Source organism: Lonchura striata, chromosome 1 (genome assembly GCF_050655825.1).
Source record: "Lonchura striata isolate lonStrDom1 chromosome 1, ASM5065582v1, whole genome shotgun sequence".
Classification (NCBI taxonomy): domain Eukaryota; kingdom Metazoa; phylum Chordata; class Aves; order Passeriformes; family Estrildidae; genus Lonchura; species Lonchura striata.
In genome coordinates, this window is record NC_140703.1 from 66,712,828 (window position 1) to 66,738,930 (window position 26,103).

The window sequence follows — 26,103 nt, forward strand, 5'->3', positions numbered from 1 at the left end:
TAAAAGAGTCTTTAGGAAGCAAGACTTTGGAGCAAGCAATTATACTCCCCTGAAATACTTTCCAAGATTAATATTTTCTGTTTAAACTGCAGAAGTTGCACATGGCTGCACTTGACTGATAAAACTGATTCATCTGTTAGAGACTCATATTCATTTCTCCTGAAAATGGTCTTAGAATAATGCTCACTGAGCATCCTTGCAAAAGACTTATTATTTCAGTTTAGTCTTTGTGCAGGAACTAGGTGATTAATCTGATTTCTCAGCCTTCAACATTCTTAGATAAAAACACAGCCAAGTTAAACAAGAGGAACCTAGAGATAAAAAGAATTAAAGTATTTGGAGAGAAAGAAAAGCAGATTAAATGACTATATACATTCTGTTCCTAAGTATTTGTGACACTGCAAAGCCAGATCTGCATATTAATAGAGAACTTTCAGCAGAAAAATATGCCGTTTATTGCTTTATTTAGTTTGAACGCTTTTGAAATCAGTATGTGTTTTTATTTTTCCCTTATCCCTCTAATTTTGTATTCAGTCAGCCTTCAAATAAGTGTTATGCTTTCCAGGAACTGGATTCACACTGATTTTGGGGAACTTTGGCCTCTTCAGTTCCACACAAGCTTCACAAACAGTCACTTCTAAAGAAACTGGGAAACCTTGGAGTTCAACTCTCTTATCTCTTGGCTAGAACAGTATAACCATGGAGTCAAGAACAGTTATGCTTAATATCCACATATTTTTCACAGAAGGATGCAGGACAGCACCTCATAAAGCTAAGCTAACAGAGTAAAATCTAAATTTGCCTGGCGCTAATGGGAGGCAATCATTTTTTCTACAGAAAACATTTAATAGTGCAACAAAATATCACTGATCCAAAGTTTCTCTTCACAGAAACAGCCAAAGAGCCTGAAAATTAATAAAAGAAGGCATTAAATTTTTTGTGTTCAGGTTCTTTCAAATAACTCCATACCCTGCTCCAGTCTGAAAGGACAGTCAACAAAGTGGAACTAAAAATTATTCTCTACCTTGTTTTGGCCTCTGCTGAGCAATAAGCTGAGCAAATGAGGAACAGGGCAGTCTCAGTGATGCCGGTAGAAATTCTCACATGAGCAGGCAATTCCCAGAGGAAGAATCTAGCTGTTCTAGTTGTTTTCCTACCCATTCCTCACTCAAAGCTTTTCTTAGCTATTTTTTCTCCAGTTAAACTCTCATTGTGCTTCAGTTGCTTTCAACATATTTGCAGCTCCCTCATGAATTTTGGAAGGTTGGTTTATTAATTTGTAACTTTTCCTTCTGGCAATATGGCAGCTTCAGAAGTAGACAAAGTGGTAGAATGTTCTGGATGTGAGGGAACTCATGGATCCTAACCCCTTCTGGCTGACCAGCTGATGCTTGGAGGCATTATCAGTACAAGACACAAAACCAACTTCAATGTAAGAAAAGTAGAGTCATAGAATGATTTGGGCTGGAAAGGAGCTTTAATTGCTCACAGGTCCAGAGGTGTGTTTTTCTTCTTTTTACATTCCCTGTGTTGGTATATGAAGTTTTTTAGAGTATATATTGATTTTGGTCTTGTGAAATGAACTTGAACTTCTGAGATGATAAATAAAACATGTTTATAGCCTCAGTTTATTCAGTGTTAGAATAAATGCTGAGAGAATGATCAGCCACTATTTCTATTCTCTTGTGAGGCAGTGTACTTTTTAGAAACAATCTATCGGTACAGACAGGAAACTTGGTGTCAGAGGTATATGAAGAGTGCCTTGGGAGTAATAGGATGGAAATTATAGTGACTTAACAAATACATGCCCAGTCATATTTATCTTCTTGCTTACTGGTGTCCCCAGGCATTTTCTGAAAAGTTGCTCCCTAGACGATGAATTCTAGCTTGCACTGTTGCATAGGGTTAGTCTGTCCCAAATGCAGGACTTTACAGGAATATCAGTTTTATGATTTCCTTGCTATGCATAGAATTACACCAGCTAGGTATGCAAGAACAGGGATCCAGCATAACAGAAGTAAGTTCATATTTTATTTTCTCTTCAGATACTTACAGGGCTTCTGTAATTGTTTTTCCCTACAAAAAATGTCTTGAATTATGGTGTTTCTAACACTTGCCCAGCATGGGAGATAGAAGTATTATACCAACATCATAATTCTGAAGTTTTGAGCTATTTTACACAATCATCCCAAAGCCCAATAACTGATTCATTTTCCTTTACCACTGGGAAGTCTAACAAAGCTATTCATGCACAGCTGGCTCCTAACAACTGCATTCTAGTTTCAGTTGCCATTGCCTTTTCTAAGCAATTAATCAGAATCACTGCAATTATAGATAAGTCTTGGCTTATTTAATAGATATTTAATAGGTTTTTTTTCTGTACTGATTCATTTTACTGAGGAGTAATGAATCAAACTAAGAGGTTCTGCTTGTGTTGATGTAGCAAATGAGAATTTTTAAATGCTCAAAGCTGCAATGTCGTTAATCCTTCTAACAAAGCATTTCAGTTTTTATTTTCTATTTTCCTTTTGTTTCCTTCTTCTTCATATTTGAAGTTACAAAATAGAATAATTAAAATAAAAACCCCTGGGATTGTATTCTATTATTGGTGAGAGGAATGTAAACTCTGGATTTTATGATGAAGACATCTGTGCTGTGAATTTTCTCTTCTACAGGGATCTGATGTGACTCAGGTTGTCCTAATCATATACAGGGTGGTGTTGTCTGGTGCTCTGATCCTGAGTGTTCTGGTTTTGGCTGGAATACAGTTAATTTTCTTCTTAGCAGTTGGTATGGTGCTGTGTTTTGGGTTTAGTATGACCATAATGGTGATAACACGGTGATGTTTTGGTTGTTGCTGAGCAGTGCTCACCCCAAGCCAAGGACATCTCAGTGTCCCACGCTCTGCCAGTGGCCAGGGGCATGAGAGGCTGGGAGGGAGCATGGCCAGGACAGGTGACCCAAACTGGCCCAAAAGATATTCCATACCTTAGAATGTCATGCCCAGTATATAAACTGGGAGAGGCTGGTTAGATGGGGCCAATCACTGCTCGGGGATGGGCTGGGCAGCAATCAGCTGTGAGTGAGCCACTGCATTGTGCATCACCTGTCTATCTTGGGTTTTATTCCTCACTCTCTTTACCATTATTATTGTTGTTGTTGTTTTATTTAGTTCAGTTGTTCTTATTTCAACCCATGTTTTTTACTTTTTTCCAATTTTCTTCCCTACCTCACTGAGAGGAATGGGGTGGTGAGTGAGCAGCTCCATGGTATTTTGTTGCCAGCTGGGGGTTAAACCATGACACTGAGTGAGCTCACTGGTCCCTTTAAGGACACAGCTGCAGATAGAGCTGAGTAAAAGTTGACCAGTGGTTTGCATCCAGCACTAATCATGATTATTGAGATGGTCTGCTCCAGCTGGCACAACATTTAGACTGATTGGACCTGAGAATAGGATTTGGTGCAGGAATCAGGGTTTCTGGCCTGAGGCAGAAAACACTCAGTATAACTGTACCCAAAGGAATCAGAACATGGTCCCTAGCTTTTGGAAAGGAAAATATAGAGCTGATCTAGTCAATAACATGAAAACATTTAAATTGCAATTAAATGTTGTTTGTCTTAATGAAGCAGTTCTCACAGAGTAAGTGCTGAAATTCTCAATTACAGCCTTTGGGGGAAGATATAGAAAAGAATATGCAGTGACATCTCTAAAGGGAGAAAGAATCTACCAAATTTAGGAGTCTTCTTAGTGAGACTGGGACTTGAATCTTTCATTAGTGCCCATGCTTTTCACAAGCAATAGATAGAAAATATTGACATGTAAATTTGAATTTAAACTAAATAGGAGAGTTAAGTTTTCATTAAATATCTGTGAAAATTTGTGAAATATGAAAAGTAAAGTATTCTAGAGAAAGAAAAAGCAATTGAGCTTTAGTCTTGTCAAATGGGAGCACAATCATCGGGAAGTGTGTGACAAAGCAGCAGACCTTAGAGGAAATCTTTCCTACCAGTGTGCCTGTAATGGCACTACAGCACAACACAACAGAGAATCTGGCTATGACTTCAAAAAAGTATTAATAAGAAAGTCTGTGATAAATGTTTTCAGCTGTTTCTTCCTCAAAAAAATTAATTAATGCCATTAATCTGTTAGAGAATGCTATCATAGTTTTTTGTGCTACAGCATACCTCCCTTGTATATGTCAGAAAGGAAACAAATTTTTTTTGACAGCTTTCACTTCTAGATGACAAATTACATCCTTTATTATATAACATACTCAACCATCTATTGATGTCAGAATGAGAATTTAATTTGGACCTCAGATTTTCTTAGACTGCTTTTATAAATGTAAAAATGAGCACCTTGTTACAAGTGCAGGTTTTTTATATCTTTCTGTATTTCAGAAAACAGTGAAATAAATACTTGAAGGTAGCATTGTGGTACAGTAAAGAGCTAGCAGCTTATTCTAATGATGCATTATTTTTAAAATTATTCTTTCTTTAAAGACTATATATAGTTAATAGTATCAGTTGTGTTATTTCTTCATAATTTCATTGACTGAGAGATACATTCTAGCAAAATCAGATTTAATCAGAAGTGAAAATTAAATTCTGTGTTACGTATATGCTTGGATAACTCTAGAATCAGGCTGTGATATTATTTATACTGGATTATTTTTGTTGGTGCTGTGAATTTCTGTTTTTCAACGGGCTCAGGGAAGAGCCAATTCCCAGCATGACAACTAAGAAAGTGAATACCAGAACATTTTCATATGGGCACTCTATGAAGGAGCTAATGATGTGAAATTGGGAATAATCATGTAGCAAAATCCCTTGTGTAATTACAAACTGCTGGAAGCCATCATAATGTGAAAATAAAAACTTGCTGATTGCTAATTATGTGGAGACAATATCAAAGTCAAATAACATAATGCTGACAGTATTATGTTATTTGACAAAAGATACTCAAGAATAATAAAAGAATACCTCCAATCTTGCCAGTTAAGGAAGAAAATTCTACTACAGTGAAAATATTTTGGCATAGGCAATGCAGAACTGGCAAATTATTTACACAGAGTATTTCTATTTCTGCTAGTCACAAAATACTTGTATAAAATAGTTTTTAATTTTTTTTTATTTCCAAGTTCATCAGGGGAGTTACATGTCTATTTAGATTAAATATGTGATCACCTTATATGTAATGCCATCCATTTATACAGGAATTGTTCTGTGCTGGAGCATGTCTTTCTTCCATCCACTTTTACTTGTCCTTTCTAATAGCAAAGTTTCTAATGGTTATAGTATAAATGTGAATTGACCAGAGAATTTTGTCATTAAGACTTGTCCTTATTTTTTTATGTAGAGAAGGGCTTCTCAGTGGATAAATTAACAGAATAATAAGAATTTGGAGTCAGTAATAAAATATATTAATCACAGATTAAATAATTTTATCTATTTAACTGTTTGTTACCTGTAAGTAATGCCTGTGAGACAAGCTACATGGGCAGCATTTCCTCTGTGAGTCCCAGGAAGGTTTCCCTACCCCAGTTCTTGTATGCTCTTAAATATTTATTTATGAAGCATGAAAAAGGTGCCTTCCTCTCATTTCCTCTGGTCCTCCGCAAGGACCAGCAGTGACAAACTCACCTTTCCTGTGCAGCTGAAGAACAAGACTGTAGGGCTCACCACTGAGCACACTTTTATTCCATCAGGGTATAACTTTTACCTGTTCAAAACCTAATGTAGCTAATTTAATAAATACTGACTGTATTTCATAGCATATGAAGGCAATCTCTTGACCACAAAAATGAAAGTAGTCCAATCTGTGAGAATTAGTTTGGACATTTTTAATAATGTCATAAAGTTTATTGATAAATTAAACTTTAAAAGAAATTTCCAAATGAGACACAGGATAATTTTCCAAATATCTGAAAAATACTTTGGATTGATTCATAGCTAATATTATATGGCAAATGAAGCTCAGAACAATAAAGAAAAGTCTTCAGTGAAGAGCCAGATATTTTTGTTGTTTCAGGACATTGCTAACCAACCTTGCCAATGTGTTGTTAAAAAACACCAGCATGAATATTTAGACTTTTCAGAAATGCATTAAATCATCTGTAGATAAATACACTGTGTTGTGTTTTCTGTTACAGACCTTTGCCTTTGGCACTAGAGCTGCTTCCCTATGCATACAGCTCTCTAAATGCAGACATAGTATTTCATATGCTTGCTCCCTACCATACCATTAGTTGTTTCTTATGCATTTTATGTCAAGCAAGTAATTTAAAGCATGTTACTAATGCTGCTTCCTCTGACTCCAGCTATACCAAATGCATAAGTCTATGCAAGTTTTCTTCTGTATTTAGAGGATCCAACTAGTGCTAGAATTCTCTTGTCGTGGTCATATTTTGAAGAAAATTTACTGCTGATTTCTTATGAAATTATTACTATGAAAATTGTCTCTTCAGTGTATGGGATTTGAAAATTTTCTGCACTTACTAAAAAACTTCCTGTGCCTCAGAACACCATCCTTGACACATTATACCTTAGCTACACAGTCCCAACACCATAAAACCTAATATGGGTGTTAGAAGACAAGAGGCATTTTTTTAAGCCTGTTCAGAAGTGCTTCTTCTATTAACACTGACAGTTTTGCATATTAATCTGTTTAAAGATTAGAACTAAGCAATGCAGTATCCACTCCATTGTGGAGCAGGCTCCAGTTGGTGCATTCAGCCAGGATCTCCCCATGACAATGAGGTACCTCTGCATCAATTGTGGTCTGCCCAGTCCCAGGGCAGCCTAGTATTTGGACACTGGAAAAACTCCTGCCTTTTACTTAATTTTCTCGACATTGCAAACAGGAAAATCAATTCCCTTTTAACCATGCTTGGCAAGGAGTAGGTCCCCTACATCTGTCACCAGGCTTTGCTAGACCCTGGCAGCTGTTCCTTCACATAGCTCCCCAACTCTCCGAGGGTGGCCAAGGATGTTTAGAATGGAGACACAGGCAAGACTTAGGCACTGCTTACTTTAGGTGAGAGGATTTGTAATTTCTTTCATAATATCTTTCCATTCTTTAGTAATGGGAAGATATTATGAAGAGGAGGAAGCAAACATGGACCTGTTACTCTCTGGGGCAAAAAGAGAAAAGTATTTTATTGAGGAATGACTCACACTTTTTCACTAGTCTGGCAAAGCACCTATCTGTATCTACTCAAGCTAATTAAGTTGAAAAATATTTTAGAGAAAATAAACTTGGCAAAAGCATAACTTTGAAACCATCTGCTCTGACCACATACAGTATTATTCCAGACATTCATAACCTGAAAGAAACAATGTGAAACTTTGAGAATGCATTTTTCTAAAGGAGGAGTACATTCTGTTGCTCTTCTTTAAGGCTATTTTAAAGATCCTTACAGTAGGAGTAAGTTTTCTTATCTTTCGCAACAGTCAGAGGCAGCTTCACTGCTGGTGTCTGGTACGCAAATTTGTCTCTACTGAAGACTCTGGCATTTCATTAACGTACACCAGGTTTGAATTTGGCTGAGGTAATCAATTCTGACAAGATACAGACATATATAGAAAGGTGCATGCTGACTCTCATTTCATTCCAATCTAAAGAGCATTTTTTACCAGTAGTAATCCCAATGATTTTAGAAACAGTTTGAGAAGTTACCTGTTTTTCATCCCCAAAGGAACTTGGCTCCTGTGGTTATAAGTATTATCAAGATAATGTAAGACTCCAAAATAACATTTGATTCGAGTTGAAATCTGAAAATATTTAGTGAAAAATTACAATTTTGTAATAAGAGAAAAAAGTTTCTGTATAGCTTTACTAAGTATTCAGCTAGAGGTTTAATCCACTGTATGTAATAGACTCATACGTGTGTGAGTGTATTGGGTTTGCATGGCAAGATTTTGATAGCTGGGCTTCTTAAGTGAGATGCTGCCAGAAAATTTCCCCATTTCTTTCATGTTGGATGCTAGATACTCTAAAATGGACATGCTTCTGGCCAAAGGTGAATCCATCACTGGTGATGGTAGTGCCTCTGGGATAGCAGGTTTAAGAAGAGGAAAGAAGTTAGTGCACAGCTCATGAGGAAATGCAGCCCTTGGGAAGGAGTCATGTTATAGAAATTTGTTTCCCATGGGAGGAACCCCACAGTGGAGTAGGGGAAGAGTTGAGAAGTCCTCCCCCTGAGGAGAAAGGAGTGACAGAGATAACATGAGGAACTGACCAAAGCCCTCCTTTCCATCTCCCTGTGCCATGTGGGGGTAGAGATAGAGAATTCAGGAGTGAAGCTGAGCCTGGGAAAAAGGAAGGAGTGAGAGAAAGCTGGTTTTAAGATTTGATTTTATTCCAGATTATTCTACTCTGGTTTAATGGGTAATCATTAATTGCCCCTAGTTGAGTCTGTTTTGCCCATGATAATAATTGGTGAGTGATCCTTCCCTGTCTTTATCTTGACCCATGAGCCTTTCCTTTTATATTCTCTCTTTCTGCTCCCCAGCTGAGGAGTGGAATGATAGAGCAGCTTTGCTGGGCACCAGGCATCCAGCTGGCATCAAACCACCAGAGTAACAGAAGGAAAATGCTAATTTTTTTTAATGAAACTCTGGCCCTCTTTCATACATATGTTGCTTCTATTTTATGCCTTTTATGTCAACTCTTGTGTGCTGATACTCTGTCACCCTTATAAAAGAAAACAGTGGGGAAATAGGAACTAGTGATCAAAGAAAAGTATGACATAAAACCTTGATATATACTTTTTAGAAAAGCTATCTGAAAAATATTAAATGTTTACTTTGTTTTGGGGTGTTTTGGTGAAATTCAGTTTTAAGTATCATATTCCAAAAAATAAAATCTCATAATGATAACGGATAGACCATAAAATATCACGCAGGATAGGTGTGTATCCTGACAAGGGTTGGTGAACCACTGGAGAATACTAGTGCTAAGTTCACATTGTGTAAATGTTTTGCAATTTTGCAAAAGCATCTGTAAGAGTTTTGTCAGTGTTAAAGCATGTAAACCTGATTTTTAGAGAATTAGCAGGGAACATATTGAGAACAGTTTGTTCATGGCTGTGGAATTCAGTTTCATTGTTTGCAGACCTCAGTTGTGCTCCTTGGTTTCTACTTCATGTGCTGTGAATTCTCTACTCAAATGTTGCTGATTAAATAAGATGTATTTGTGAACTTGCTTTTCAGTTTTAAGTCAGGTTTTGAAGTCCATGTGTTTAGCTGTCTGTTGTCTCCTTGTGTACCCAACCAATGCAGAGGTGAAGCTTTATTGTGAAAAGTAAATGTTTGTTTTTGTGCACTATAATTTTGGCATTGAAGGAAAGGCATGCTGACCCAGCCTTGTCTTACTGATACAATCAGTATGAATGGGCTTGCATAGGCTGTGGATTTATTTTAATGTTTTTAATTTCTATCTATTAAAGATACATACAATGAAAAAACTTTACAGAGGTAGTGAGAAACTAACTCTCTTCTTTTCTTCTCTTTGTAGTTTGTTGCTCAGCCCAACTGCCAGCAGCTGCTCGCATCCCGCTGGTATGACGAGTTCCCCGGATGGCGGAGGCGACACTGGGCAGTGAAGATGTTGACATGTGTTGTGATAGGACTCCTTTTCCCAGTCTTCTCTGTCTGCTACCTGATAGCTCCCAAAAGCCCATTGGGGCTGTTCATCCGAAAGCCATTTATCAAATTTATCTGCCATACTGCATCATACTTGACTTTTCTGTTCCTGCTGTTGCTTGCCTCTCAGCACATCGACAGGTCAGACCTCAGCATGCAGGGACCCCCTCCAACCATCGTCGAGTGGATGATATTACCGTGGGTCCTGGGTAAATGTATTACTAAAGAAAATACAGTGAAAAGTATTTTGACCACTGTGGTTTTGCCAGGCATTCCTGAGGCAAGATACAGCAGAGTTCTATCATGAATTATTGCCCTACCAAAGCAGGCAGGTGGTCCAGCTCCTCCAGTGTAGTAGTAGTTGACAACTACATTGTCAGCTCCTCAAGAGTAGTTGACAATGTAGACAAACAGTAGAGTTTGAAAATCCAAAGTGTTACCATCTGATAGATTACAGTGAGGCAAAATAAAAGATATCAAGGATTCCTTCGTATGATTACACAGTGCCCTGAAACATATATTTATTTTCTTTTTAATATCTATTTCATCCAGACCAGAAATTGTTCTGGTTCTTGTAAGTGCCTATTTTTTAAAATTTTGTAACCTACTTTAAAAAAAATTCCTTTACTACAAGAATTATTTTTCATGTAGGGAAATGAGGCATAGTATAATTTCTGTAGTGCTATTACTAACCTTAGTTACCTACAGTACACTTCTTTCTAAATGACAGATGCACCTATTGCAAACAGTGATGAACAGCATTTTCAAGTATTTTCATTAAAATATGCACACAGACTATTTTTTTGGTGCAAAACTTGTCACTCAATTCAAACCAAACATCCTATATCAGAATCAGAAAGAATAGGAAAATTCCATAGCATTTTTAAAATAGAAAGGAAAAAACAAACCTTACCTCTCTATCCTCATAGTTTAAAATAAAAATTTCGGGCTGGGATTATTGAAAGCCTATTTTCAGTGGGCCATGCCATCCTTAAACGTGATCCCTCTTGTGATCCTATTATCCTAGGTGCTCCCTAACTCTGCGTGTCTACCCTGCTAGGTGGTAATTCCTCTCAGTGTGCTGTGGTCTCTCCTCTTTTTCTTATTTTAAGTATCAACACAAGTTGGACCAGGTCAGGGCAAATATATTTAAGGCAAAAATATTTTTTTAGACAAATATATTTGTCTAAAATAAAATTACAGAAGGAGGGACTCAGTAGTCTTGGCTGCAATAATTTAGGTTTGATATATTCATTAAAATTGTCATCACATAGACAGATACTTGCACGAAAATTTCTGAATCTTTTGTGGAATTTTGATACCATTACTTTTCCCAGAGCTTCTCATTAAGATAACTTCTTCCAAAATGTTTCTTCTATTTTTCCCAAACATGTGGGTTTCTTTAGATCAATGTAACTGTCAAGGCTTTTGGCCCCATTGATCCTATATAATTTACTGCATAGTGTTGAATTTGTGAGCACAGTAGTGCTCGCCACCAGTCTTCACTGTGAGGTGTGTTTTTCTTGGCTGGGTATATATTTCTAATACATTAAAAAAGCCAAAATCTAAGATTATTGCAAAGAAATCATTAAATCTGGGAGGTTGTCTTGACTGTTACTTCTTATAGACAAAGCAGACTAATTTCTGTAAGCAAGATTCACATTTAAATATTTAAAGAAAAATTTCCTCCAGTTAATTTTCTCACTCTTTTACCATCAAGAAATGAGAAACTAATATAAAAACTATTACCTTTATACATTACCTTCTTAGAAATAAATGCTACAATGCTGAGGAGGAGCAGGAGACTCTTCTGTGCTGTGCCATGCCCAGAGGAGACATTAGTATCTTTTCTGTCTGGTCTTCCAAAATAGCAGGTAGTCAGTATCTATCACAGTATCCTGAGGCTAAAGGATGATAAGAACAAATGCACAGCTGACACATAGACCTTGATATGCCAAAGTGTATTTTGTCATTAACCTGTCTTTTAACAGAGCTGAAAGAAAGAGGCACAATTTGAGAAGGGCAAGAGCTAGTTTCTGTAGTAAAGGCAATTGAAAATTTTTAGTGACTAGCTCCTCTCCAGAAAGCACTCAGTGAGAAGAGGAAGAACCTCTAATGCCCTCAACCTCTGACATAGTTGTTTACTTAGGAAGATGTTTATGTGACTCAGCATTCCCAAAGCACTTGTTTGAAGAAGCCATTAACCCTGAGAATTATGGTGTTTGAGATGACTATCACTTCTAAAAGCAACATCATTATTTTCAGTATAGACTCATATGGCTGGATTATGCCTGTGCTGAACAAACCCTTCATCTGCAAGCAGTACAGGTCAAGTCAAGGGAACCACATCCATAAACAAAAGTTCATGAGCATGGGTGAAGATCAGTATTTTGATACCATTGCTTAAATAGCTTATAGTCAATCTAGACTGTGCTGTTCAGAAAAACCATGCCTTCCAAAATCTCTTGCATCCAAAATGATGCATTTTGCACACTGATCTCTAGTGTTTCCTAACTAGCAGTTTCCTGTTCCAGTTTCACATTATCTGTGTTCAGCTTTCAGGTTTTGGTTCCTGTAGTGCCTTAGCCCAGCCAAATAATGAGGCCTCAGATTCACCCATCATAATTTAAGGCAATTAATTTGGTACCTGATTTCCCAATACCACTGAAGGAGACCCACATCTCCCCAGGACATTCCATCTCACAGCATGTGATGAACATATCCATTTCAGCTTTTTTGTTCATATATTTAGGTCTTTTTCATGTTCGCTTTTTTTTCTGTTTGGTTGCTTTTTGTTGAGGTAGTTGGTTTTGTTCGTTTTGTTTTGATGGATTTTTGTTTGGTTGCATTTTTTCAGTGCTTTTTGGTGGTGGTAGTTGTTTTCCTAAAGGAATGAATCTCAGCCAAACCCTGTTCTTTTCCTATTATACATACAAACTGTAGTCTAGTCATCTTTTAATAAACTTAATATTTTTCTTAAGTCCATATCAATAAGCTAAGGTTTGTTTCCAGGCTGCAATTTAGTTTCTTGTCTCATCTCTTTAAACCATTAAATTATGCAGTATCCTTAAAAAGAGTAAATTAAGCACTCTTCAAGGGAGACTATATCTGAGGTACATAGAGATACTTTTGCATTTTCTGAATGTAAACAAAAAAATTTGTCATTTGAGTCAAAACTAGTGTGGCTCTAGTGTTGTAGTTCTTTTCTGAAACCTGCAACATGAAAAGGATATCCTTGGGAAAAGGATATCCTGCAGCAGCTACATGTCAAATTCAAACAGAATTTTTTTTTGTTTTTCTTAATTCAAATAGCTCTGGTTGTAGTTTGCATTTTAATGCTATCTCTCTTAAAATTTAGAGAGGAAGAGCTCACTGTTGCAGGTTTCTCGTTAGCATGAATTTCAGGACACAAATATTTCATGCAACTTAAGAAGTTTCAAGACTGTCCATAGTGACCTAAGCTCCCCAGTGAGCAAATAGTAATTAGCATTTTCCAACTACTATGTAATAGAAGGCTGAATGTGCATAATTAGCACATAATTAAAAGTGTCACTAGAGTAGGAGGCTCTGAGGAAAAACTTGTATTAGGCTACATTTCCATGGAGACTATCGACTTTACATTTCAAAAGTCTCTTGAGGAAAGTTCTGCATTAATTTTGTCTTTTACATGATTAGATGATTACACAAGTGATGCTCCAATATGTGGCGATTATCCATGGAACAGTAAGTCAGTGTTACAAGGCTGTCATAACCTTAAGTAGTTGTTGAAAAATTTCTCAAAAAGAAGAATCAGAATCTCCTGTCCTTGCACTTAAAAAAGTAAGAAACAAGCTTTGGCTTATAAGGAAAAGTAATTGTCATCTTATTATTGGCTGTTGCTTTACACTACAAAAACATAGGCCTATTTACTGTACTTAAGAATCCATCACCATTGGAAAAATGAAGAGGAAAATCAAGAGTATCATCTTGGGAAAAAAACAAGGAATAACAGCTTTTTCTATCATCATATCATCTAGCATCATATCCCCCATCCCCCATCACTGTGTCCTCTGAGCATGATAGCAGTGATTCAGAGGGGAAATCCAACAAGACCCTACTTCACCCTCTGTATGCCTTGACTGCAGCTCATGTAAGGATGATGTTGATCCTTGTACGTTTGTCACAGCTGTTCTTCTGCCCTAAACCATGGCCTCAAACCCAGCAGTGACTGTACTCAGTGTCCTCACAGTGGTCATTTGCTTCACCAGCAAATGCTACAAATTTCAGAGGAGAAAGGCATCAACCAGAAAAATCTAGTGTTCACTAGTTGTGGTTAAAAAGCTCCCTGCCATTTTTTCAGGGTGACTGTAGCAAAGGACATTTTTTTAGGGATTTTTTTTTTATGAGTTTTTTGCTCTTTTATGGTCATATTATATGTTCATTTTAATTGCATTGTTCAAAAGCCTGCCTGGAGCGGGAATACAGCCTTACTGTATCTCTTGAACAACATGTTCCCCATCCTTTCTTTCAGAATGGTTTGTACTGTTGGAGTACATGAATCTATAGAGAATGTGGATGTTTGGGAACTGTGCAAAATTGCAAACATTTGTGGTTAGCAAACTGCTGGTGGGATGTACGGGAATGTATGGTCTTGTCAGTCCTTAGCACGATGTACATCCAAACTGATGGCACAGCAGGACACTTCATAGAGGGGGCAAGTACAGTGTGCATCATCTTCTAAATTAGGTCAAGAAAGTGTTGTGTAAAAAAATAAACATGTAGTATGAACTGACATGTTTCTGGGAGCAAATATAGAGGTAATATGGCTGGCAAGATGAAACAGTATATAACCAATAGTGACATATATAGAACAGGGGAGAAAAACAAACCCAGACAAAGTAGGAACAAAACTTTTTTAAGGAAGGATAATGCACATAGTAACCACAAAAGGCCATTAAGTCCAAACTACTGCCAAACACAGGCTAACTGCAAAGACAGGTCACATTCTTCAGGCTGTATCTCATGCCACAACATGCAACCATCCTTCATCCTTCCAATGTGCACCTCTAGAACAAGTCTGGCTCCAGCTCTTCAAAAACAGCAATTTCAGTAGTTGATGACAACAGCTTTAAAGAATCACAGAACATTCTGAATTGGAAGGGACCAACAAGGACCATCTCCTAAGTGAACAGCCCGTACAGGGATCAAACTTACAAGCCTGGCAGTATTAGTACCATGCCCTAACCAACTGAGCTTTGAGACTATTCACCTCCCATTAGTGTTCTCTTCTTTAGCCTGAACAATATCAGCTCACTCAACCTCCTCTTCTTACACATTATGTGGTCCAGATCCCACTTAGCTTGAAGTCCTTCCATTAAGATAATTTCAGCCGGTTAATATCTCTTCTTTGCTAAGTATTCCAAAACTGGATTCAGTAACTAAATTATTTATTTAAACATCAGGAGAGCCACTTCTTCTCCAGACTGCCTGTATCTTGCCATAATAGGACCTTTTACTTGATTACTTTAATTCAAGTTGTAAGTATTTTAGGTAAATATTTTCTATATAGATTATTTTATTTTATTCTTTGGTTGTTGGTGATGTTGGCTGATGTGTTGCTTTTTGTAGTTTAAGATTGATCTAGAATGGTCTTGTTGTTTCCAAAATGGAGACAAAAGAAAAATGTTTTGTTTCTATTATTAAAAAAAAAAAAAAAGCCAGGTGACTTTTTCCCTGGGAAGTACTTTTAATGGTGCCTCTGGCCACATCATTCCCAGTTCTTTACCTGACCTGACATAGGACCCAGACACTGCACAGTTTTTCCTCTCACAAAGAGGCATTAACCATGGGAAATAGTACCCATAGTTGTACTCTGTTAATAAAATATGCCCCAAAGAGTGGAAGCCGCTGAATTATGCCAGGATGCCTCTTGGTACCTTCAAATACCTGCAGCAGAAATCAGTTCATCAGCCCAGGTGTAAACAGAAGAGCTTTATCAAGCCTCATCAATACTCACTGAATTCCCTGGAAGGACTTTCCTTTGCTTCATAGAGCTTTAAATCATTAGCAGCTTGTCTCACTTCTTATAGCTGTGAAAAACTCTACATCACATAGCAGAGCAAAGTTGATTTTGTCAGTTAAATGATTTCACAGCCCAGCAAAAATATGTTCTCCGAGAAACATGCTAAAATACTGTTGTTGATCTTGGCATGCAGAGATTGACCCCAAGGAACCTCTTGCTTCCCATCACTTAATGGTAAGGAACAAAAATAGCACTGAGCAACCAACCTTTTGTGGGAAAGGTAAGGCCAAAATTAGGAAGGGATCCACAAAACTTTTTGAGACCAAACATAATTCAGGATATTGCTTTTTATATCTCTCTGACAAATTTTGATGTTATTGTTCACAGTGAGACTTTAACTATAATTATAATTATAAACAACAACAACAAAAAAAAAAACAGTGTTGTAGATCTGGCATAAATCTTTGTGAATTTCCACAGTTGCTGGAAATGTGTTTTTGCATTTGCTTGAGTCTCAGTACAACATAGGAATTTAGAAAGGCTGTGTCTAAGTTTTTTTCCTTAGAGCCTAAAACACCTTTGAATGGATTTCAGAGGGAAGTTATTTCTTTGTTGTTTGTTTCTTTTGCATGAGACAAAGATATGTGTTCCTTAAGAGTAAAATTACAGCTCTAAGTAGCTATAAAGGATCAAACAGGATAGATCCAAAGTATTTTCTAATTGGAAGTTGTCTGCTAGCACTAAAACATACTGTGTTTAACCCAAGCATTTATCCAAAGGAACAAAGAATTTTTTTTATGACAGCTGCTACCCTGCTCAAAGTTGGAAGGTTTGCCATCAGAGTCCTAATTTATGAAAAGAGAAGCAGGTCCACTTTTTTTAAAAGACATTCCGTATCTAATATCCAAAGATTTCAAGACTGGAAATACAGCTTCAAAATTAAAATTTATAGCTAAATATCTAAAATAAAAGCTAATCTTATCAGTGTATATTTATTGATGGATCTACACATTAACTATATGCAGTATATTACTAAATTCTTAAGGATTTTTTAAGAGTTATGAGAACTTTAATGAAAGATGTTATTTTTCTAAGAACATTTTTATTTCAGTGCTTTTTGTTTTTCTAAGACATATTTTCATTTTGTTGCTTTGAATAAAACTTATTTTACAATATGTAGGCTTTATTTCACAAGAAACAACTTTTTTCAGTAATGTTCAGAAAATTTTGCTGCAAAAAAAATATTTAGCTCGCAAATTAATTTAATTTCTCTAAATTAATTTTATCTGATCAATTTTAGTTCCTTTCTCGCTTCAGGCAAACTGGACTTCAGTCAAATGGTTGCAATTGATCAGCTTGCCTGTATAATATTTCGCAATGCTTTGCAAAACTTCTCCATGGTGTCTGTCATTCCAGGCCCTATGTTGTCTATGGGTTTCCTGCCCTGAATTTATCTATTTCATCCCATTAAAGCCATGGGCATTTATAAAATTTTTATCTGTTGCTCATACTGTTTCAAAATATCCATGCTGTTATTTCTCTTTTACTGCTCCAATGTGTGGGTATAAACAATGCAGCAAGTATTTGAAAGTCTTACCCTCAACTTTTTAATTATAATCCCTGATTAATGAGGTGGAAGAGATGTATAATGTTTATAATTTCCTTGTAAGTGGCAATGAATGATAACAGCATGGAATGGATAGGTGAGGATCTAAGAGGCAAGTGTTAAATCTTACTGGTGTGAAAAGATGGGCAAGACACAGAGCAAATAGACAAAAGGAATATAGCAAAGAATATCCAGCTAAAATAGTGAAATCTGCTCTGAGTGGAATTATTTCAGCTAAATGCAGGCATCTGGAAGTTAAGACATCTGTTTTAATTAACCTGATCCTCCATGGCTTCCTTTTCAGCCAGTGGGAAGATTGACCCACCTGCAGATGACAGGATTATTGCCTTGGAGATTCTTGTTTCCTCACAGGGAGCTAAAAGAGTGCTTTGGGCAAGCAACTTGTTCCCAGCCTGGTTTCCTAAAAGGCTTTTAGATCTGTGCCCTGTCTTTGGCTAGTTTCTCTTAGCAGTTTTTCCCCAATATGTGTGTGCAGGCTGGCAGTGTCCCCTCTGTTTTGTTGAGCCGTCAGCTTTCTGGCTTCTGAAAGTGTAGCTCTGACACAATCTCTGTCAGTATGCAGTAGATGTTGCTCCTTTGGCACATTAATAATCAGGCAGTGCCTGGACTCTCTCTTTCCTACCTGTAGCAGTGCCTCTATTAGACAGTCTTGTCACTGCATATCTTCTCTCCTACATGTCAGGTCATGTCTAGAAATGCCCTAAAGACTCCTTTCGTAATAAAATCAGGTACTATCCAACTATCCATTAATCTTCAATGTAGAAAAGTGTGCAAGGTCACAGAGATAGTTCTGCTCTGATCTCTGGATGTATTTTTCTCTAAAAAAAAAACAAACAAACATAGATTTTCCAAGTCTTTTCCTGATTCTCCCAATGAATGTAACAGAAGAAAATTGGCATGTTGTGTCAGAGCCTGTGGAGGCAAGGGTGGTCTTACTTCTTCCCCCCAGTAAAAAGATACAGTTCTGATCTACAACAAGATTTCAAGGCCTCTGTCTGCCCTAAATTAAACCTGAACAGCACAGCTGGGAATCCCTGAGGTTTGTTGTTCAGACTACCTTCATCATGTAAGCTCACCAGGCCCTAGAGACATCTTCAGCCTTGCATAAAGGCTCTGGGATTTCAGAGTACACTTTTCTAGGATAGTCCTTCAGGCACACTTGGATTTCCAGAACTCTAGAGAGTCCAATTCTTCCAGCATTCATTGCTCCAGATGAGCCCTGCTAAGAATCCCTAGCCATGGAGACCTGGTCGCTGCAAAGACTCTGATCGCAGCTCTCATGGTGAGGTTGCCCTGGAATTGTGAATTTGAGCAACCTTAGGACTTGGTAGCAAGATTTGCTTTCAAAAACATATGTGTGGGCAGCTCTCCTGTGCATATATGGGCTGTGTGTGTTTAACAAACAACTTCAAGTTCTCTGGAGTGACTTAGGATCTCAGTAACTGTATTTATATACTGAGTTTGTACTTAGATGCTTTGGCTGGCATGAAGAGCAAACTATCACATCTCTCTTACAGCCAGCAAAAATATGGGATTTACAGTTTTCCACTTCTGTTTGCTTGAAAAGAACAGGCATCAGGATGAACATAAAAGTTGTCTTGAACCAAAAAAATAATTAGAACCACTACCTTTATAAGTCCCCAAAGTATACTCAGAACTTTCAGCTGCCAAATGACTTCCCAATTGCTGGTAGCTTGGATTAATTGGTTTCTAATTCAAAATGATCAAATTTGCAACAGCCATATACTCTCTTCCACTATTTTATAATAGGTCAGTATTTCTCTGCTAATGTCAACTTTAAAATTACATTTCATTTTCTGAAGCCCAGGAAGAGCTTGGAAAAGCAGTCTGGCTTTCCACTCACAAACAGATGAAGTGCAGCAGCATTAGTCAGCATTTCTTTTTCAATCTGTACACAATCCCATTATATTTTAGGCAGTGCTGTCAAAGCATACAATACTGAGCAACAATCTTACAGAGAACAGCCCCATTGCAGTCTGTGTCAGTTCCCATTTTTGGCTGGTTTTGAACCGTAGAATATCTTCGCAGAAGACTTGAATTAACCTAAAGCCTCTTGTTAAAGCATTCATCTTATTTTGTATCCCAACCTATTCCTGCTGTCTTTTCAAAGCGTATTTGAACTCTGATGAGTCACAAAAAAGTTTAGTTCATACTATGAATGTGTGCATTGATTTCTGCAAAATCTTTTTATTTGGGGATCTTCTGTCAATGCAGCTGTTTGCTTCCTGTGCCATAGCAGTCTTGCCAATGTCAAGATCCTACAACTTTTAAATGAAAGTTTCTTCAATGAAAAAGAGCAAGGTACTTAGGGGCCATATCTGTATTACACAGACTTTGGCTTGGAGCCTGGAGCCAGGTCTTCTCCTGCAGTGGTGATTTTTATGTGCTATAAAGCAGGTGGAGCAGCAGTGATTCAGAGCAGTGTCTGAAATGTGAAGGGGATATAGTCACACACAAAGCAGCTGCTTTTATGACCTGATGTTGGTTAAGTCTTAGCAAGTTGTGCCTGAAAGGTATTGGAAGAGCAAGTGGGGACATTTGCAAGTTCATGGAATGTGTGATGAAAGTTGGAGAGGACTGTGGAGAAAAGGGGGAGGCAGATCTGCTGTCACCGTGTTCATACTGCATGTCACGAGTGACCAGGGCTTTGAAAAGCTGAAATGGGCAGGCATGTAGGAGCCTGCCCTAGTAGCCTTGTGAAGGTGTGTTGCTTTTGTGATGGTGCTTGGGCAGCTAACAGCAGTGTAGCAGGATTTGAAGTTATTGACCCCTGCCGTGCAATCATGTTCTGCTGTTCTCTCACTGTTACTCAGCGCAGTTGATTGCATCTTTAAAATAAGTGTTCACTTTGTAATACTGCTATATTTTCTGGGTTAGTTTTATCTGATACACTACAGATAGAGTTTCAGTCAGCCTGTCTAGGCTGTTGTAGGCAGTAAAATGGGTCTATTCCACTTTCCTGTCTGCATGTTCCCAGTGAAGTCCCTCCTCAAGTGTGTTGCCCCAGGTCTGCAGAATGCTGAAATGGTGATGGGGGCATGGCTGAAAATTTATTTTTCACAGAAGAAAATAAAAGTTTCTGGATCAATCAGATGATTCAGATACTCCTGAGGTTTGTGATTATTGGTGATGACACACAAAAACAAGATGGGACCATGTGTCTGAGGTTTGAGGGTGAAGTTAGTGAGGAAGAGGACTTTTCCTTTTGAAAGCAATCAGGAGACAGAAAAGCTAAGCCAATACACTACAAAATTAAATTGTAATAACTCAAAAACCTACCTGGCACAAATAAGAGTAGGCCAAAGATTACTTCATTTGGATCATGATTGAGAAAAATGACAAGTTTTTCATCCAGTCAACCAGAAGACCCACTGCGACAAAATGTTAAGGTTTAATGTGAATTAGGCTCATAGTTAGAAAATGCAGAGCTCTATAGATTCCTGCACAAAATCTGTTTATCATTTTCTAAAAGAGCAAGGGAAAAAAAGACATGTTGAATTTACTGTATCTGAACACCAATATGTGAGAGACTGGAATTATTTCTGCCTCTCTAATGAGCACAAAGTAAGAAATTCCTACAAGAAAATAATTAACTGTGAAAAATCAAAACATCTCTGTAGATAGTAACGTGAAATGTGGATCTAAATGTACTGTGTTGTTTTATTAATATATTATACCACCGTAATGTGTAGTATCTTCTTCAGAGTGCTTTTAACTTTTATAGTGTTAAAGAGTGTCCACACAGTTGTCTCTGAAGCTGTTAAACCAAGTTCATGTCAGACAACTTGCAAGATTTTCCACTTGGATTGAATATTTCTGTTTCACTGTGCCTAGCACAATATGTGCTCTGCACACCTGAAAACAGTTTCAATTCCTTCATGTCCCAAAGGAAGGTGTCAGCAAAAGACTTTCTTCTGAAGACACTACCCTTTCATATGGAAAAGAGACACTTTATTTCAGCATTGACAATAACAATAGAAATTCTCTTCCTTATTGTGTGAGTTCCAATCAAAATAAATTGTGTTGGACTGACCTGCAGTCACAAATTTTCCAGTCTGAAATACATTGCATCAGTTGCCAAGGACTGGGTTGACACCAGTAACTTATTTTAAAACCCTTTTTATACATATCAGGATACAATGAGAAAGAGATTGAAAAAAACCCAAAGAAGTTGTCCTTGTAGAAGCAGATTTTTTTAGGGGGGTTTTGTGTGACAAATTAATTCTGGAAATAATGAAAAGGTGAAATTTCACCTATCTAGATGTACAAATTAGAGTACTTATCCAACTTCCCTTTACACTAGATTTAAGGAGAATCAATCTATCATGAGTTAAGTGTCTAGAAAAGTCACAACCTTTTTAAACTTAATATTCTTGCCTAATGAATTATGTTCTATTTACAGGTTTTATCTGGGGTGAAATTAAACAGATGTGGGATGGTGGACTACAGGACTACATTCACGATTGGTGGAACCTCATGGATTTTGTAATGAACTCCCTGTACTTGGCAACAATCTCCTTGAAAATCGTTGCATTTACAAAGGTAAACTGTAAAAAAAATCAGCAACATTTTAAGGATAAATTAAATCAGGCTTCTTCAATCTTTCATCTGTGTTTGGAGTTCCTGAGGCTTAGTAATTCAAGAGATGTATGATGTGCTCTATGAATCTTCTGCAGCAATGACAGGAAACTAGACAAGTATAAGAGCAAACAAAATATTGGGTCTTATGCTTTTTTCTTCTTAGCCCATGAAATGTTTTCTTATTTTGTCCTGAACTACCATATTGTTAAATTCTTGAGAAATGAAAATTACCTGTAATATGTAAAATGGTTGCATTTTATGTTAATCTTTGATTTTTTTAAGTGAGAAATTCTTGCCCCTAAGTCTATTTTACACTGTTCAGACAGGTCTACTGCCAAAATATGTAGTCAAAATTGGTAGGGGGAACTAAAGAGCAAGATTTTAATTTCTTTTTAAAATTTATTATAAGTGCAACATAAAAAAGTAAAACTGAATGGGATAAAATGGTCACTAGAGGCTAGGTGTATTCATTTTTATATTCTTTTTATGGAGTTGTTGTGAATATTCTTATATTTCAACTGTTTTAAGTATCTTCCAAGAGAACAGTCCCTTTTTCCAAAGGCATAGACCATCTTGTGTGAACTTTTTGTATGTATTCTACATGAATACATAATATGATAGGAATTCCTCAAAAAATGAGATATTTTGAGCAAAAAAATGGTCTCAAGTCCAAGGAAGTCACATATGAAAGGAAATCTGAGAATTTTTTAGCATTTGTCATAGAATTCTTACCACATGCAAGTAGAGATAAGCCCATTTTTACTGGCCACTGGAATCAACATTGTACTTCAGCTTTTTCAAGTTCCCTGCAACCAGCGATAATTTATAGTTGCAATAGTGCTACTCTGTGTGCATGGAAGGAGAGTCCCTCCTCTGCCAAGATTCTTTTGACTGGGACAAGGAGAGAGCTGTCAAGTAGCCAGTGATGGCTTCCTCTCCTCAAACAGGAGCTGTTCTTGCTGCAGCCCTGCCACAGGCATAGAGGAACTGAGGCACTCTAATTTCTATAATCTTGTGTCTGGTCACAAATGTGTCAACCAGTCAGGAGCAGGGATGAACAAAGAGCCCCAGGTCATGTGTTGACACATCAGCCTTCTTTGACAAAAGGTTTCTGACATGCTGGATCTGTGGCTGCAAACCTTTGGAAGCCTTCTCACTCAAAGAAATTTGGAGCCTGAAAGAGGAAGGTGCTCCAAAGAGTGGTGAACTGTCATTTAAAAGCTAATTAAATGCCTTTTTACTTACAAAGATGCCTCATAATAAAGTGACTAGAATATAAATAGTCATTTCCCTGTCCCTTGTAACAAAGCATACAGTTCATTTAAAATAGATGTTTCCAAAGCATTGGAGATGTTTTTTATATACAATTATTAATTGCAGAATATATTGATTAGAAGACATTATAATCCTTTCATCTCCCAAATGGCTTCTGCTTACAGTAATCAGATTCCAAGGTGACTGTATCTGGGATAATGTGCATCCATTACTCTCCAAATTAGTGTTTACATTTTAATCATAATGAATACAGTGCAATACACAAAAGCTGTGCTAGTCAGCTGAAACACATGTGAAGTAATGAACAGAGAAATATAAGTGTGATTTAATACCCTGCCACATTCCTTCAAATGCCTGCAACAGAGTTGCTTGCCACTATGAGATTGAGAGGATGCCAAATGTAACCAGTATGTTTTAATGTAAAGCTTAAATTTTCTTTTCCTAAGCATTGTCAGTCAGGTTTTTCTAAGTTACAGCTCTTCTGTCTTTATTGAACCAAATATATAAGGTCAGTTCTTAGATTTTTTCTATCTTCTATGGATCAGTTCCGGCCACCTAATAAAACATTTTAACCAACTCCCTTGAATAAAATTATGAGTGTCCCCATGCGACTCTTCTGTGTGATAAATATTCCCAGAGTAAAATATAGTGTTTATTGCCCATTTAATGCTCTTACTGATGCAGTAGTTAAGTAGATGGATATTATCTAGAGTAGCTGATGGGGTAATGTAAAATTGACCAAAACATATAATTTCAGGATGAGAGAACTGCTAAGATAACTCAAACTAACTGTTTTCAGTATTCAAATAAAATAAGGACATCTTATAATTTTCAATGGCCTATCGTTTATCGTCTCTGTATCAACATGTCTTCCTAAAAGATCCAGTATATCCATTGAAAATGCTCTCTCCTCCATAAAAATATCATAATATACAGTATATTGTCATATACTTTTTATAGTACAAGATGACAGATTTTAAGCAGCACATTTGTTTTTATGGAGGGTTTTTAGGCAGAAATCATTGTGCGTTAAGAAAAAATGGTTCCTTTTATGTTTTTTTAATATAATTTATTTTGTTCTGATATGTAAAGTACAGTGCCAATATGTGTGCAGAATCTACTTTATTTCTCTTAAATACTTGTTAAACCTGAGCATTGGACCTAGTCCTGCTTGTTTCCCATTCTGCTGAAAATCACATACAAATTCATATTGCTGATAACGTGCCTCAGCCACTGATGTGAAGATCTAGTCGGGAAACAAATTCCTATTCAGGGCAAGAACTCTGAAAAGTACTTAAAGTACATTATTTGTCTCAACATTTACTGTTTTGTTCACTTAATGATCATTGTGTCAGGTCTACTTTGTTCAGTAGTAAATAGGATTACATATTTCTCCTGCTACCAGTTCTGCAGAAGCTAACATCTTCTTGCATGTTTGCATTGTAAAATTGTTTTGATTGATATTTTATCAGATTAACAGACTAAATGTCCATTTACACAGGCAGATTAACACCTCTCCACCCTTGAGAAATTATGGATTTAATTTCCCAGTGTAATTACCATTCTAAAGCTCTTTTCCAGGCCATCCCTCTGCCCTCATCCTACTGCTGCTTTGAAATTCCACATAATGAATGCAAAGATTGGTACATACATTTTAAAATAGGAAGAGTTCACATTTACATATGACTTTCCATGAAAGTATTTAAAGTACTTTTCCTGAAATGGATATTATTTGACTAGTCTCTTTGTGACCAGAAACAAGGAGGTGATCTTAGACTGAGAACCAGCAGCCCATTAAACATTCAGGTAGCCTGATCTACATGTCTGTTTGATCTCTCATGGTGTTTCCAAGAGATCGAGAGTTCACATCTTTTGTTTTAATGGGAAAACAGTGATCACTCAGCTTTTTTTTTCTCGCACATGGTTCAGATATTGAATTTGCATTTTAATTCCTTTGAGTAAGGATCAAGGATTATTACCTTGTATTTCCTGGCTGACATTGCAAAAGCATCATATATTTACCTTGAAACTCTACTGTTTATTTCTGCTCAATTTGTTTTCTGCTCTTAATTTTCCATTGATATGCCATGTATATTTCCTTCAACCACAGAGCCAATAATTTGTGTTATTTAATCAAATTAAGTGATGTTGTCTTTGTTACATGTCAAAAGGTTGTGACTGCATTTCCAGCAGGGACAGAAATTCATTAGGGTCACCAAACAGAGGACTGCAGAATATCAACGTCATGATTTACAGCAAACTCAGTGTTGCTATGTTTTCTCTTACCATTTTCCACTCCTTAGAACAATATAAATGTATTTGTCCTTAGAACAATATTAATTGTCTGTTCTGTGTAGAACAGAAAGAGTTTGACAAACATGAGTGAGAGAAGAAATACTTCAGTTCTATGTGGTTTCACTCTAAAATACATTTTTTATTCTTTTTCATTGTTCTTGGTTTTAGTATACCTAGTCTTTTTCGCTACTCCTCTCTATGTTTCTTTTCACATGAAAGCTGCTTTGTTCTCTAAGTTTTTTTTTTTTATTATTTCTAGATTCCTTTCCAGCAACTTCTGCTCTGGTTAGTGTAATCAATAGGGGGTTGTTGTTAGAGACCCTCTATACTCATTATTTTCTTAATATTGTTTGCTGTCTTCTTGCAGTTTGTATATTTCACACACAGTTTCCAAATTTATCTCTCAGGCCTTCACCTTTCTCACTTTTTTCTGCCAAGTATTTACAGTCTTTTAAATTATGTTTCGTCAACACTAAAATAACTGCCATCACTCTCTGCTTATGATGGTGACACCTCTTGAATTCTATCCAAACATGCAGGAAGCATTTGGGTCTAGAAAAGGAAGGTCAGTTACACTGAAATATCACAATTGTGTCTCTGATTTCCCTTTTACAAATAAAAGGTCATTTTATCTTTTCTGAATGTTCAAACAAATCAG

The 26,103-nt window shown here is 36.9% G+C and overlaps 1 protein-coding gene across 1 annotated transcript in view; it reads left to right on the plus strand.

The window, feature by feature from the left end:
• TRPC4 (transient receptor potential cation channel subfamily C member 4) overlaps nt 1–26,103 on the plus strand; it is a 128,966-nt gene that overhangs the window by 82,380 nt on the left and 20,483 nt on the right. The window contains exons 5-6 of the mRNA XM_021541882.4: nt 9,518–9,854; nt 21,697–21,836. Of these exons, the coding sequence (XP_021397557.3) occupies nt 9,518–9,854; nt 21,697–21,836 (477 nt within the window). The remainder of the gene's footprint in view (nt 1–9,517; nt 9,855–21,696; nt 21,837–26,103) is intronic.